Consider the following 15,783-nt stretch of genomic DNA (forward strand, 5'->3'; position numbering starts at 1 on the left):
ATGTTTTGCTCATTCTTTACTATTTATTACCTTCCTGTTTTTATATTTTCAAATTACCAAAACCTATTTCTACTATCCATATTGTACTTCTATTACCATCTCTTCGCCGAACTAGTGCACCTATACAATTTACCATTGTATTGGGTGTGTTGGGAACACAAATATTTCTCGTATTTGATTGCAGGGTTGTTTGAGAGCGATCATCTTCATCCGACACCTCCCGCGGATTGATAAACCTTAGGTCATCCACTTGAGGGGGGTTTGTTGCTATCATACAAAACTGCAGTTGGAAGGTCTAACAACGTCTATAAGAATAAAGTTTTGTAGTAGACATCAGAGGTGTCGCCCACCGACGACGACGTGGTGCTGGAGGAGGGCCGTGGCGGCAAGCGCCTGAACTACGAGCGCTACCATGAGGAGGATGTGCCAACACACTTCTGCAAGTCCATCCTTGCCCCGAAGCTGGAGTTCCTACCAATGCCCCTGTACTTCAAGAAGCATTTCCCGTTCATGCCGATAGATTTCAAGCCGAAGACCAACACCGGCTGTGCATGGAGAGTCACCATCTATGGGTTGGGCACCCTTCATCGCCATCCACCGGATCAAGATCGAGTACATAGTGACCTTCAAGTTGCTAACTCATGACACTCTCAAGGTGACCGTCTTGAGCAACAACGACATTGAAGTGGTGACCAACTGTGAGGCACGATGATGCCTTCACCGTGAACATCTAGCACAACTCTTCCATTAGTTTGGTATCGACTAGGTCGTATTGCTTTGCTTGAAAACTGCTTGGTTTAATTGTGATGCTATGTTTAAAACTGATTGCTTTGGTTTAAAACTATGATTCTAACACAGTTTATATACTACTCCTTTCGTTTCTAAATATAAATATTTTAAGAGATTTCACAAGGAGACTACATACAAAGCAAAATGAATAAATCTACACTTTAAAATATGTCTATACACATCCGTATGTAGTCTCCTAATAGAATCTTTAGAAAGACTTATGTTTAAGAACGGAGGGAGTATCTATTTGTGTCTTTGGTTTGTTCTACACGTACCTGTGTGCTACTAACCGCATCATCTCGACGAAAAGGTTATTAAACAAACATCCAACGCATGTAACCAAATACAATGGCCTGTGTTTTCGCCTAAACAAGGGGCAACCAAACAACCCATCTTTCCTTTCGCCCCACGAAGGTTAAAGGGTATATAGGCAACCAAACAAGGCTCAACTGGGACAAAGATGCAATACAGGCAAAAGTAGATCGACAACTAAACACACACCATGTCGTCCCTGTAGCCAGCCATTTATGCATATCAAACCATCTCTCTATCTACACAAATTCAGGTTCCGCGGATAAGTATTTTGGAACGTGGGCAGTGCGCCACGTTAGGCAACAAAAAAGGGACTAAAAAAAGAGAATATGGGCTGAAATGCTGAATATATTTATTCCCTCATCCATCACATCAGTTTCACGACAACAAGATCATGGCATTGGTTCCCTTCTAAAGTATCTCAGCAAGTTCACAACCGAGCCACTCAACAATCAATTCTGTAATAGCACTCTAAACATCATCGCTATAGTGCAGCCTCACGAACATTAGGTCAAAAGGCTATAGGGCTATAAATCATCCAATGCTCAGTTGCAGAAGCTGTGTCGGCAACATCTATGCTGCTCGTCTCCCTGTCGACGGGAAGAGCTCGGATATACATATGGATCAGAGGAACTGAAATTGTCTGATACACATTCCTACTTCCTCGCAGAAGGAAAAGAAGACAGACCGTTAGACAGGATGAATTCACTGATAAGATGCACATGGCTACATGGTGGAAAGCAAAAAGGCCATATGTCAATTATGACCATTCAGAAAAAATAAGAGAAATACCTCCGAGACGTCATCAGACGGGAAGAAGTGGCTGCCTCTCATCAGATCCATGGCGGTGTTTAGCCTGAATGCACATATGGGATGTCTGTCACACTTGCAAATTGACAAAAACAGCGCCTTGAAAGTATATAGTTACCTCACTTGCCACCGTGTCAACTTTGACAATTACAGATTCCTCTAATCTGCTGGACAAGGCATCCATCAAAACACACATATTAGTACTAATGAAGTGCATCAAGTTTTCATTGGCTACAGTAGAAATCAATTAATTTCTTCTGAAGGCGGATCGCAGGACGAAACTTCAGAACAATTTGGGTGCACCAAGTATCAACTAGTCGAGTACAAAACATGACTAACCTGTCATCCTCAGCATCAGACATCTCAATTTTGCTGCTTGGCACTTGATCCTTAATTTGGTTTGCGAGATACTGCAACAAAAACCCACCAGAAACATGTAAGGGTACAAGTAACTTCAATGATTGAATCAACAAAGAAGGGAAGGCATGTTACCTGATGCATAGATATAATTACTATCGATATTCCAAGAACAAAATTTATAGTCAGAGTATGACCGAACAGTATAGCAGACGCTATCCCAGTAAAGATTGTGGCGATTGTGGATGAGTACTTCTTCAAAATTGTATCTGCATTCATCATTAATATGCTTGAATCTCACCACATTTCACTATCCACAAACTAACATACAGCAACCAAATTGCACATCATAGAATTAGAATATGCATGTATATATGTATGCTCTCACGGCTTAGGACTGAATAATCAGTACTCATGTTCAATGTGTTTTGTTACTCCGATTTTAAGCAAAACTTCGATTACTTAGATGCTCTTGCACATCACTGCAAGTTTTGGTGTGTACATGCAATGCAAATAGAATAAGAAGTCTTCAAGGATACTGAAGAAATGTGGTACATTTCAAGAGCATGTCAAAGAATTGCTAGGGAAGTTTGCTGGTAACATACCTGCATATTTGAAGAAAAATGATGATAGTATGCCTTGTGCAGCATTGTTGCAAATAAGAAACATGGTGGCCTTTGAATGCCCTTCCAGAATGTGAAAGCTACGAGGCCCTGTAAATTTTACACAACCAATGTCTTATAGCAAGTAAACATAACACCAATTTGTATCCACAGAGCAAACTGTTTTGGCAACACAACACATGACAAAAGAAAAGAACACAAAAGTTACATTGGTTATCATGAGATATATACTCCAAAAAGTTACCTTGGATGAGGGCAGTGATCACAAGCCCAAGGAAATTAAATATTGCACCATATCCATACAGAAATAAGTTCTGTAAAGATGAAAAACATGATGAGAAGTAGCTTTTAGAGAAATAAAACAAATGCATTAATATACTTAGGACATTGTAATTGGGTAGCAAATAGTGCCAGACTGAAATAGCCATAGAAGAGTACACAAGGATATGGTCATACCTGAAGATATATGCTGGTATCGAACTGGCTTTTCAGAGCCTTTTCATTGTAAACTGAAGCCAATGCAGGAACTGTTATCTGATTGCGCACGAAATTAGTATGCAATGTCACATGTCACATTAATTCTGCTCTCTTAAAAATTACTTTGAATACTTTGTTAATACGTTCAAATGAAAAAGGAAAGCTCCATATTGTCCCCATGTGAAGCAGATGAATTTGTAAATTCTATTTCAGAGTGCTTGCACATCCTATTATTTTTTCCACTGAAAGATTACAAGTTCTGGATCATATTAAGTAGATGCTGAAGTTGCAGGTAACCAAAAGCTAAACCATAATATCAAGAAATACGGTTAAAAGCAAGAAATAGCATGCCCCAACCCCAAGCACTGTACCAACTAGACAAAAAACTACAACATTTCTGATTAGCTACAGCTAAGAAGCAGGGCCTATACAACTATTACATAAATGATAGTTCTGCTAGCCTCCCAAATTTCATGGGCAGGCTACTCAGGCACAAATTATTTGAGAGGAAATATGAGATAAATCAATTAAAAACTAAGACAAAAGTCAAAACTTACAAAAAATAGTGTGTACATGTAGGCCCCAGCTGCAACAGGAAGACCAAGTGCAGTAGAACCTTCAGGCAGTGATTTCAGCTGATTAACAGATATTCCAATTAACAACAGAGCAAGGGCTTCCCACTGTCAATAAAAAACAGGATGATGTCAATTACACAAGTTCATGGCATCGCAAAATAAGTATAGCATTACATTTGGACACACACACACACACACACATACATATATATATATATATATATATATATATATATATATATATATATATATATATAAGTGATCAATTTTCTTTTAACTTGCACCAATAAAAATATGACTTAAACCCGGACCACTCATGCTTATAAATACTGAAACACAAACATGTCCAAATTCAGATTACATGACTAATGACAATTAAGAGAAAACTTACCTGAATTGTGGAAAAGCGCCTCCTCAGTAACACCTTTAGGAGCACAGCGATTATCAGAACCTACAAGCATCGATATAATACATACTTATGATCACAGAACACAAAAGTGTACGCCAGATGCAGCCAGGCCCCAAATGAACGTTAATGGTTGAAAGGCATATTCCAAAACTGAGATTACTAGGAGGTCATCCAACTAAAAAAAAGGAGGTTATGTATCATCAACGAAAGAATGTGTGCCCGTCCAAATGTGCATGTGTAGCCCATGCACGCACGGACCAACATTGAGATTATGCAACTACCAAGACTCAGACATCTAGCATGTAAAGAAGGAAACTACAATACCTTGAGATTACCCAGCATTTTCACTGTCGCGGGATTAAAGTATAGCTGCATAACACAGAGGATCAATTCTGTTGGTTAGAAAATTTGTACCATATTCAAGTTACACCAATATAAATGTTGGGCTCCGCTATTTTGCTTTTTTAACAGAAAAGAGAGAGTAAGAAAAGGTTACTATGCCAAGTCTAATTTCTGAGGTGCTGATCAATTTTTTACCTGCATTATAAACTTCAAATAATTGTTGATAGCATACAGAAAAGCAGGTACCGCGAGAAGAACATTGTTGCGGGCAGCCTGTCAAATGGTAAACAATTAGCATCACATATTAGATCACTAAATTTCCGCTATTTTTGCCTTCACGACAAAAATAAAGGTAGACTGATGGATAGTAGAAAGTAATAAATGATTAGCCGTCAGTTAAGTTGTGCTATCGTGTAGCAATTTGACAGTATATGGCCAGGTAATGAGGATACACAACCACATGTTCTCTTCAAACAAGATAGCATGCATATCCATCAAGCGGGGTTTTTCAATTGAAATCAGGCCAGGAATTGACCAGATGTTGCATAGCTACTCACCTGCACAAATGTTGAAACTGTGAGAAGTGGCTTCTCTCCCACCTTTACACGCCTAGCCTGCATGAGGTAAAACCAAACATGATAAGGGAGTCAGTCACAGAAATCGCTACGAGAGGAAGTCTTCTCTGATCAATGTTACAATTAAAACGTGAGAATATTATACAGAATGTTCATTCAGTCCACTTGGCAGCATACTCAAGTGAACAAACAGAACACCTAACCTCACAGAAATTAAATTATTTTCAGATCTCGATAATAGTGAAACTAAAGAATATGGACATAAAGACACATCATATGAAAGCAACGGATTAAAACAGATGATTCCACATACCTGGAAGAACAGCATGATGATGGCAAAGATAACTTTTGTAATCTCTGTCAAGAAGTTCACACTGACTGGGCTAAATTTGAATTTTCCATCCACTTTACACATGTATACCAATATCGGCTACAGAAAAAGGAGGTAGAAATGTGTCAACAGACATGAGAATGTGCAACATGAAATGCCAAAAAGTTAATGAAAACCTGGATGAACATGCTCAGTTGGCCACATAATTTTTTAACACCATTACTCTAGTACTCAATCCTATAACAAATTTAGGTATCAGCGATGCAAATTATAGAAGGGTCTAGATAGTAAGCAGACATCGGTTCTTCTACAGGCAGCTGGTGCGTGTTTCTAGGCAAATGCTGACATCAATATACAGTGGAGAGCACCCAAGTAAGCGGTCCAAAAAAATCACTACTTTCTCATCGAGTATTAATGACCCCATTCTCCAACACTGGGCACCGTCTGGTTACTCCAGTACTCCCTCTGTAAAGAAATATAAGAGTGATCTAAACACTCTTATATTTCTTTACAGAGGGAGTAAAATAAAACTGACACTGAAAAACAGAGCTCAGGAAACTCCATACTGAAAAACTAGCACCGGCCTGTACTGTAGCTAGCCATACGCACAAAACAGCGAGTTGTTGACCCCAAAACCACTCAATCCTACCGCAGCACAGGCCTGACGGTTCAGTCGTTACATGACAGTATGACACTTAGCGAATTGGAGACCGACCAGACACATTGATCAAACCGAGCAGAGCAGAATGCAGAGAAGGAAGCAGGCGTGACCTGGAGGCCGGCAAGGACGCAGTCGCCGGAGACGAGGAGGACGTTGAGCGCGCGCTGCCGCGACGAGACGGTGCTCCGGTGGCTGTCGTAGGCCTTGGACACGGCCGCCGCCGGCACGGCCACCTTGGCGTGGCACACGCTGCATTCCACCTCGCCGCTCATCCCCTCCGCCGAAAAAAGCCTCGCCAAAACCCTGCGTGCGGTTCGGGGGAGCAGCGCCGACAAAATGGCGGAGGGTTCCGGGGGAATCGCCCGAGAAATCGCGGGGAATTGCGGGCCGGGCCGGGACGAACCGGGGGGAGGCGGCAGCCCTATCCGGCGGCGGGCGCGCCCACCATGGGACGGGAGCTCGCGGCGGCCGAGGCGATCGCGATGCGAAGCTTCTGGAAGGCGCGGGCGGGCGAGGGGGGCAATGAGGAGCGGAGGAGAGGGAGAGGTCAGAGGAGAGGAGAGGAGAGGAGAGGAGCGGAAATATAAATTCCGTGGGAATATCCCATCGAGAACGAAAGGGGAAAGGGCTTTTCTGCGAGGTTTTATCTTTCCATGTAAGCCCCTGGCGTCTACCTGTTTCCGTATGAGGTCCCTCCTATATACAGTATACTCCGTCATACTACTACCAAACACGGCCCAAATATTTCTAAAAACGTACGTGAACCACGGCTGATTCTTCTTGTTATGAAAGAGGGTCTTTGGTGCCCCCGTGGACGAATGTGAAAAACCTGGTGAAACCGAGGGGCTAACTTTGGTCCATCATAATAGGGATTACCCGATATGCTCAAGCATAAGAATGGCATGAAACTATTACCCCATTAATGCATGCCATGTTTAGACAGCCTACGCCTTTCGTGCCATTAATTTGTGTTCCTTCTTCTAGGGAAACAATTTGTTCCTTCTAGTCCCATAATGCAATGCAGGTGTGCACCAAATAGCGTCCAGATTCAACGTCCAATCCCCTTCACCGGCACCGGTTCGCGTCAACATGGTTGCTTCTCCAACCCTAAAAGAAAAACATGGTTGTTTCCACCACCTTCAAAATACCCAGTAAAAAATGGCACTCCAGCTCGAGCATGCAGGAGAGTGCAGGGGCCAAACTGAAACTCGGCACCGTCCGTTTTCTGCCTGGCGGATTACGCAGACCGACAAAGTGGAGGCTGCCCAGACGCGCACACGCGAGCCGGTGTTCCGAGACTGCCCCCGTCCTCCGGCCCTGTCGGACGATGGCGAGTTCGAAGAGGGCAGGGGGCGTTTCGGGAACTTCAGGTCGCGCACGCAGGTGCGGCCGCGCCGAACCGTTAGACGGGGCGATAAATAAAATTGATTAATTGGTTGCGGGCTACGAGGAGGGGCTTGGGCTAATCGCTATCCGGAGTCAAGCCTGCACATGGGAGCATCCTGGCCGTTGGGGCCCGTGCAGGCGCCACGTGTGCCGCGTCTGCAGCAGCAGCAGGGCTGGCACCGACACGGAGCCAAGTGGAAGATCGGTTTGGTCCACATGGGGGCTCCTTTGGCAGCAGAAATACTCCAGCAGGCACTGCCATCTTCTATTTCAAAAAGTTCTCAAAAAAATTGTATTCCGAAATGTTTTGAACGAAATGTGCGCCTTTCAAACTTAATTTCTGAGTTCCTTGCAAAACGGTGGAGCGGTGTAGGTGTCGACGGGCGCACCATGGCACACGCACTCGCTCAGTCGGCGCATGCTTTTAAAACTAGAGCGGTGGAGCCCTCATGATTGAAGGTCCATCGCGTCGTTATTGATGGAAAATATGTGTGTTGTTTATCAAATATAGCATTGTTAGGGGTTTATTTGTTAAAATGTAATCGGCTACAGCCTTGCAATCGGTGGGCAGTGAGACGAGGCTAGTGGTGATGTCTGGAACGAAGGTGACAATATAGTTGCAGGAGAAAGGCTCATCGAGGTGGTTGGTTGGTGAGAAGACGACACCGTAGAGAAGGCATATCTCAAAGAGGCGGCAAGGAGGAGGGGGGACGCGAAGGCGACAGATGCCTGTAGGCTGGCCCTGGCACCGTGGTTTCCATGGGTTAGCCCACATGTTTTGTAGTCATCACTTACCTTGTGTCAGCCTGTGATGGCCTCATCTTCCATTGGCATCTAAGACCGGATTCACACACAAGCATACGCGCAACTTATAATTTTTACGCATGATACTTGTTTCATTTATGTTACCTTGCTAGCTTATGTGATATTTAGGCGACATCTCGTAAATGAAGGACTTGCTTCCAAGATAATAGCAGGTAATAATCTCAAGAAAAAAAAGACGGCTGGTGTATTTTTTCAAGAAGGTTTGTCTTCTTTAAAAAAACACAAGAATTCAATGAAAAAAAGAGTAGGCAATGCATTGTTTAAACAAAGTTTTGACTTTCTTACAAATAGCGATACAACATAGATGTCAATAGGCACACACACGCACGACACATACTTCAAATTTATAATCTCAAAGCTTTCAAGATCAAAAAAATCAGTGTATTGCTAATAATGGAAACATGGTCTCTCATGAACAAAATCAACTTAATGAGAGACACATGGCTTCAAATATAGCATTTCCATATGATTTGTTCTTTAAAATGTAGTTGATGATAATATCGAGCGTCGGTGGACTACAGAGACGAGAAAAAAACATAGCATCATGCTTATCCCAGATTGGTTGCTTCCCTTCATAACCACGAATTCCTGAATTGTGGTTCCCTACCATTTGGCTTCGGAGCTACGCAAACTTCTCTCTGTCCTTTTTGTATGCATTTTTGTCTCGGTAATCAAGGAGGTCCATTCCTCATCGGTAGTGCTAGGATATAGATTTTTGATATACTCTAAATCATACTCGTCGTCAAGTAGCTTGTTTGCACGGTATCTATTACTATTCAAGGCCTTAGTGAACACGTGCAAGGCATGGATTTCTCCAAGTGCATTGTCTCGTTCATTAAACTTGAAAATATCTATCATCTTTCCTAACAGGAGGTTTTCCCATTGCTTGTTTTTAGGGCCCCTTAAGCATCTAATGTTGATGCCACAACTTTCACGGGCGATGACACCTATGACGTTACCCCATTTCGTGGCGTTCTTGGTCGTACTAACGGGTCTCTCCTCTTTGTTAATCCATTTTATTATGTAAGTAGTTGTAGGCACCTTATTCCGTGACCTATGCTTTCGCGGCTGATTTTCCAAATATGTTTACCCACCGTATGCTTTGTTTGAGAGAGAAGCCTCGAGTGAAAACTATGGTCCCCGGGTCTACTTAATCATATCTGCTAGTACCATATAAATACATTTCTGCAATTTATTGTTTGTTTTTACTTTTTATATTTATATATCTATCTCTATCACAATTAATCCTTGCAAGTAACGAGTTCAAGGGGCTTGACAACCCTTTTGCCCGTGTTGCGTGCAACTGTTTGGTTTTATGTTTGTAGGTGCTGACAACGGGAGTTTGCTTGATTCTCCTACTGGTTCGATAACCTTGGTTCTCACTGAGGTAAATACTTATCGCTACTATATTGCATCACCCTTCCTCTTTGGGGAAACCTAAGTTCTCACCTAGGTAGTGGTAATGTTACTGGGAAAAGTGTGATTCAAGTTTTTTTCACTTTCACTGGTTGTTAACCATGATAGAGGGATCAATTCTTACTAGAACTAATAGTTACACGGATGCTATATATTTCCTTGCTTATAGTGGAATTGGAGAGCCAATTTGTGCACATGCGCCCTCCGTTTACAATGGTTGTTTCAAGAGTTTTCTAATATTCATGATCCTTCTACCAAGCGCCTAGCTAATATATTTCTTGTTCATGAGTTCACTCATATCATAAAAGAAGATAGAGAATTTTTACCACTATAGAATTAATGGTGAGTGTCCACCTATAGAAGGAATTATCTATGATCAAGAAGAAATAAGAAAATTAAGATTAACTGACTATGCTGCTTATGATGAGAATCTTAGGAAAAAGGTTCCACCTAATGTTTTAGTTGACAAACTTTTTGAACACAATGATCATTTTTTATAGGAAATATGGGATTAGATCTTGTACTTGATAAAGAGAAAAGGAAGTATCTTTATCAAAACTTATATTATGAAGAGATGGCTATTACTTATAAGAGGCCTAAGGAGGAGCCTCCTCCTCCTGAAATTGACCTCACAGATCCTTGCATTGTGAAATATAGTCCCTTCAACTACTTTTTCTTGCCCATTAGAAATATTGCTGCCGATAAGAGGGAATATGAGATGAGCATAGTGGATCTCCCTTACGATTACTACACTTGATACTATGCATTATGCCTAGCTAGGGGCATAAAACAATAACGCTTGTTGGGAGTCGGCCCAATAGTTATCTTTTTTTTCTTTTACTTTCTGTTTTTGTATGATGACATAATTATTGCTACTATAATGATTGTGTTTCTATGTTTTAGTTAGTGTTTGTGCTGATCCAGCAAAACACAAACGAGTTAGCATAAGAAGGTATGTGTGATACCCGACAAACAGTTCATTCATCAGAATTGTGTGGGAAGACCAATAATAACACAGACGGGTCATCCCAACAAGCTATGTGTGTCCTTGGCATACGGTTGCTGCTAAACAATTGTCAGCGATTGACTAAATCATTGCAGACACTACATAGGGAGGTGTTGTTTTTCTGTATTAATATCATAGACGTTTTATTGTTATTACCCGTCTGCCTGCGCATCACCCCGTGTTCCTCTCTAATGTATTGTTTCCTTGTGGCCCACAAGTAGCCCCCTCTTGTCGGCGTCAAAATCGGCAGATCTCGGGTAGGGGGTCCCGAACTATGGAGCTTAGATCGATGGGTTGCAGGAGAGAGGGGGGACGATGTTTACCTAGGTTCGGGCCCTCTTGAGGAGGTGAAACCCTACCTCCTGCTTGATTATATTGATGTGTATGATGATTATGGAGTTAATCTACCTCGAGATCGTACGAGCTAAACCCTAGATGAGAGAACCTGCCTCTATGCATAAGAACCTCTAGTTTATATAGACACCAGGGTACCTAGGGCTACTTGTTACTAACTTTAATTGGGGGTAGATGGGCCGAACTGGTCCTCCTGCCTTGGAGTGCACGCCTAGTCTTCGGAGCTTTCCATCTTGATTACGCAGTTGCCAGATAATCCGGTCTTCAATGACGCAACCCATATGATCGGCCCATAAGGGACAACCCGACCCCCCGAGGACTCCGTTAATCTGGAACTCCCTTAGTAGCCCCCGAACTGGCCTTCAACACCGATGTGTATGGTCTTCGACAGGCGAACACTAGAAAAATTGTCTTGCACGGTGAGTTTCCCCCTATATTCAGTTGGTATCGATCTAGTCGCTCCAATGATGTCGTATTCTCAAGAACGAGCGTCATTAATCCTACATGCTTGTAAAGGCCCAAAGGTGAATAGTCGTCCATCTAACAATTTTTCTGACGAAAAAGTCATGATAACAAGTAATGAGAAAAACTCGAATCGTGGCTCGAGGCCACTTACCCCGGGGCATGTTCTATCAACAAAAAAAAAGCATGTCCCATATTTAAGGGGATTTGAATTAATGGCCCGAGCCAACCTAAGCACGTTTCCATGGTGCGGCTGTTTCGGGAAGTTGCGGAGCTGGTCGCATAGTAAGAGGAAACTCTTGGTCTCATGACCTCCCTTAAAAGGGGAAAAAAGATCCAAAGCCCATCATAGGCATTCCAAACCCTTGTTCCTTCTAACTCCAAGCTCAAGCGCCCAGATCCATTCCATCTCCCACCCCTTCCGAGACGCCCTCCGTTCCAAGCTCTGCAATGGCCGGCTCGGGTTCTCACGGCAAATGGGAGATCTCGAGTGTCTCCAAAGGGGACATACACGAGCTGAAGCGATGCGGCTATATTGCCACCGACATCGCCCACCGAGCACCAGAAAAGGGGCAGGTGGTACCTACACCGAGGCCCGGGGAGCGGGTGGTGTTCGTCCCCACTTCCTCCGGGGGCTGGGATTCCCACTTCATCCCTTCGTTAGGGGTCTGATGTTTTATTACGGGTTAGAACTCCTAGGGTAAAGCCCCCAACCCGAAGGCATGGAGTTCACACCTTAAATTAACAAAGTTATACCCAATTGTTATCAAAAATGAGAACTCAGCTATTTTCAATAACAACCCGGTCCGAGATCTTCCGTCGGATCAGGTGTTGGAGGAGGGTTCACCGCCCGCCGAGCTGGCGGAGAGTGGGAACACATCCCACAATACTCCTCCCCAGTCTTCAGATGAGCTGGCCAAGGTGATGTTGCATCAGGCCCCGCCGACCACTACCGAGGTTGCGATGGTCGAGGTGGATACATCACACGCCAAGGATCGAGAGGCCTCGGACGAAGTCGATATACCATCCTCCAAGGACCGAGAGGTTCCAGCTGGTGTTGATACGACGGTCACCGAAGACGTGGAGATTTTGGCCAAGGTCCATACCTCGGTCATTGGGACCCAGGGGGCTGGTTCCTTCTCCGTAAGTGGAGAAAAGAACCAAATTCCCCCTGAGTATTTCCCAGAGAAAACTTCCGGGGGACCTGATGCTCCGATGTCTTCAGTGCCGCCCCGAGTGTCACCCACAGCAAAACAAGCTATGGCTGGGTGTCCGACCGTAATGGAGGATTCCTTGACCGGCTCCTCTATTGCCGAAGAACATCGCACCCTTATGGGTGTGGTCTTGAAAAGTATTTAGTCCGTTAACAACAGACTGAACGAGTCCTTCAACAGCTTGTTGATGAGTTTTAAGGTATGCCGTGTAATCTTTTAGATTTTATTTACAAAGTTATATACGCCTTTATGGGTATAACACCCCCCCCCCGAGCCAAGGGTAAGTTTGACAAGCTTACCCGTCGCTCAGAATAACTCCTAGGCAGGAAGAGTAATGCTGATATTTTCTAATTATAATGGTGTTTTGAAGTAATTTCGGGCAAATGCCTTGTATGCCAACAACTCATAGTCCTTAAAATTCATAATTCTGCCATGCATGCTTCATGATCCCGTGCGAATGCCAACGCGTTGGAGATAGCCAAGCTAAATCGGAAATTGAAGGTTTCTGATGATGAGCTCACCGCGTGAATGTTCGGCTTGATGAAAAGCAGGGCAAGTTGCAAGTACTGCTGTAATTAGTGTTATGCCCTTTAAACGCAGAAGGCTTATCCTGATTTTTAATGTCTGGCCTCGTTATGCCGATTTGGTCAGCAGCACAGGACGAAGATTTCGAGAAACTCAAGGCCGAAATGGAGCAGGCCAAGAAGGAGACCACTGCTCACAAGGTGGTGCTCGGACAAGCGGCTGCCGAGCTGAGCTGCATTAAGGTGGAAAGTAGCAAGTATGAGGCCAGGGTGTCCAAGGTTCAACAGGAGCTGTAATAAGCCAATTCTAAATGTGAGGCTTTGGAGCATAAGTCTCGGGAGCAGGTGACCGAGCTCTCCAGGTTGTCCGCCGAGCTTAAATTAGAGCAGGTGGAACGGAGGTTCTATGAAGAAGAAGTGCGCCAGGCCAAGCACATGACTTCTGGTAAGCAATACTTATTGCAATGTGCCTTTGGTGGAAACATGTATACATTTCTTACGCGGATGTGGCGTTCCTCACGCGCCTTCATGGACCTCCCAAGGAGTGTGGCGGAAGCAAACACACATTATTCGGCCCATGAAGGGGATGCTGAGCGGAGGCTTGATTCGTCTCCAACGTATCTATAATTTTTGATGGTTTCATGCTATTATCTTGTCAAACTTTGGATGTTTTGCATGCCTTTTATATCTTTTTTGGGACTAACTTATTAACTCAGTGCCAAGTGCCAGTTCCTATTTTTTTCGTGTTTTTGACCCTTTTCAGAGGAGGATTTTAAACGGAGTCCAAACGGAATGAAACTTCCAAAAAGGATTTTTCTGAAACAGAAGACGATCGGGAGACTTGAGAACCAAGGCAGGGGGTCACCAGGGACACCACAAGCCCCCAAGCCGCGGCCAGGGGGGCCCACGCCTCCTAGGCTTGTGGGCTCCCTGAGCCTCCTCTGCCCTAGGTCTTTCGCCTATATATTCCCTAAAATCCCAGAAAAATAAGGAGATCCACGAAAATACTTTTCCGCCGCCGCAAGCTTCTGTCTCCGCAAGATCCCATCTGGGGCACGTTCTGGTGCCCTGTCGGAGGGGGCGATTCGGATACGGAGGGCTTCTTCATCAACACCATGACTTCTCCGATGATGCGTGAGTAGTTCACCATAGACCTATGGGTCCATAACTAGTAGCTAGATGGCTTCTTCTCTCTCTTGGATCTTCAATACAAAGTTCTCCATGATCTTCATGGAGATCTATCAGATGTAATCTTCTTTTGCGGTGTGTTTGTCGAGATCCGATGAATTGTGGATTTATGATCAGATTATCTATGAATCTTATTTGAGTTTCTTATGATCTCTCTTATGCATGATTTCATATCCTTGTAATTCTCTTCGAGTTGTGGGTTTTGTTTGGCCAGCTTGATCTATGATTCTTGCAATAGGAGAAGTGCTTGGTTTTGGGTTCATACCGTGCGGTGACCTTGATACGTCTCAAACGTATCTATAATTTTTGATGGTTTCACGCAGTTATCTTGTCTTCTTTGGTTGTTTTATATATACCTTTTATATCTTTTTTGGGACTAACTTATTAATTCAGTGCCAAGTGTGAGTTCCTGTTTTTTCCGTGTTTTTGACTCTTTTTAGATCTGATTTTGGAACGGAGTCCAAACGGAAGAAAAAATCCGAAATAAATTTTTTCCTAAACGGAAGAAGACCAGGGGGCTTTTGGGCCAAGCCAGGTGGGCTCCAGGGAGACCACAAGCCCCCACTCCGCCACCAGGGGGAGGCGGCGGTGGGCAGGCTTGTGGCCTCCCTGGCCTCCCCTAGACCTAGGTCTTTGGCCTATAAATTCCCAAATATTCCGCAAAAAATCAGGGGAGCCTTGAAAATACTTTTCCGCTGCCGCAAGCTTCCGTTTCCGCGAGATCTCATATGGAGACCCTTCCTGGCACCCTGTCGGAGGGGACTTTGGAGTTGGAGGGCTTCTTCATCATCATCATCGCCCCTCCAATGACTCGTGAGTAGTTCACTTCAGACCTATGGGTCCGTAGTTAGTAGCTAGATGGCTTCTTCTCTCTCTTGGATCTTCAATACAAAGTTCTCCATGATCTTCATGGAGATCTATCCGATGTAATCTTCTTTGGCGGTGTGTTTGTCGAGATCCGATGAATTGTGGATTTGTGATCGGGTTATCTATGATATATATTTGAGTCTTTGCTGATTTCTTATATGCATGATTTGATATCCTTGTAAGTCTCTCCAAGTCTTGGGTTTTGTTTGGTCAACTAGATCTATGATTCTTGCAATGGAAGAAGTGCTTGGTTTTGGGTTCTGCCATGTGGTGACCTTTC

The 15,783-nt window shown here is 43.7% G+C and overlaps 1 protein-coding gene across 5 annotated transcripts; it reads right to left on the reverse strand.

Annotated features, from left to right (window-relative positions):
* Nucleotides 1–1,431: 1,431 nt before the first annotated feature.
* On the reverse strand, nt 1,432–6,860 carry LOC123445049 (CMP-sialic acid transporter 3). 5 transcript variants are annotated; one of them, XM_045121972.1, is made up of 15 exons: nt 6,372–6,860; nt 5,583–5,699; nt 5,252–5,308; nt 4,890–4,967; nt 4,677–4,721; nt 4,335–4,394; nt 3,926–4,048; nt 3,348–3,425; nt 3,136–3,205; nt 2,874–2,981; nt 2,404–2,537; nt 2,251–2,321; nt 2,030–2,075; nt 1,894–1,957; nt 1,432–1,757 (listed from the first exon to the last, which is right to left on the reverse strand). In XM_045121972.1, exons 1-14 carry the CDS (start codon nt 6,531–6,533, stop codon nt 1,907–1,909), a joined length of 1,200 nt encoding a protein of 399 aa, XP_044977907.1. In that variant the 5' UTR covers nt 6,534–6,860; the 3' UTR covers nt 1,432–1,757; nt 1,894–1,906. The 5 variants fall into 5 exon arrangements, with proteins under 5 accessions (XP_044977907.1, XP_044977908.1, XP_044977904.1 ...); XM_045121973.1 differs by having other exon boundaries at nt 1,432–1,760; XM_045121969.1 differs by having other exon boundaries at nt 2,030–2,078.
* Nucleotides 6,861–15,783: the final 8,923 nt, after the last annotated feature.

Source organism: Hordeum vulgare, chromosome 3H (assembly GCF_904849725.1).
Source record: "Hordeum vulgare subsp. vulgare chromosome 3H, MorexV3_pseudomolecules_assembly, whole genome shotgun sequence".
NCBI lineage: Eukaryota > Viridiplantae > Streptophyta > Magnoliopsida > Poales > Poaceae > Hordeum > Hordeum vulgare.

What these genes read in the sequence shown, in the direction of transcription:
- LOC123445049 (XM_045121969.1), bottom strand. Translation starts at nt 6,533, where the DNA reads ATGAGCGGCGAGGTGGAATGCAGCGTGTGCCACGCCAAGGTGGCCGTG. An exon ending in ATTTGAAGTTTATAATGCAG is followed by an intron (nt 4,722 to 4,889) that starts GTAAAAAATTGA and finishes TGTGTTATGCAG; the next exon opens with CTATACTTTAATCCCGCGAC. An exon ending in ACATGTACACACTATTTTTT is followed by an intron (nt 3,426 to 3,925) that starts GTAAGTTTTGAC and finishes GTGCGCAATCAG; the next exon opens with ATAACAGTTCCTGCATTGGC.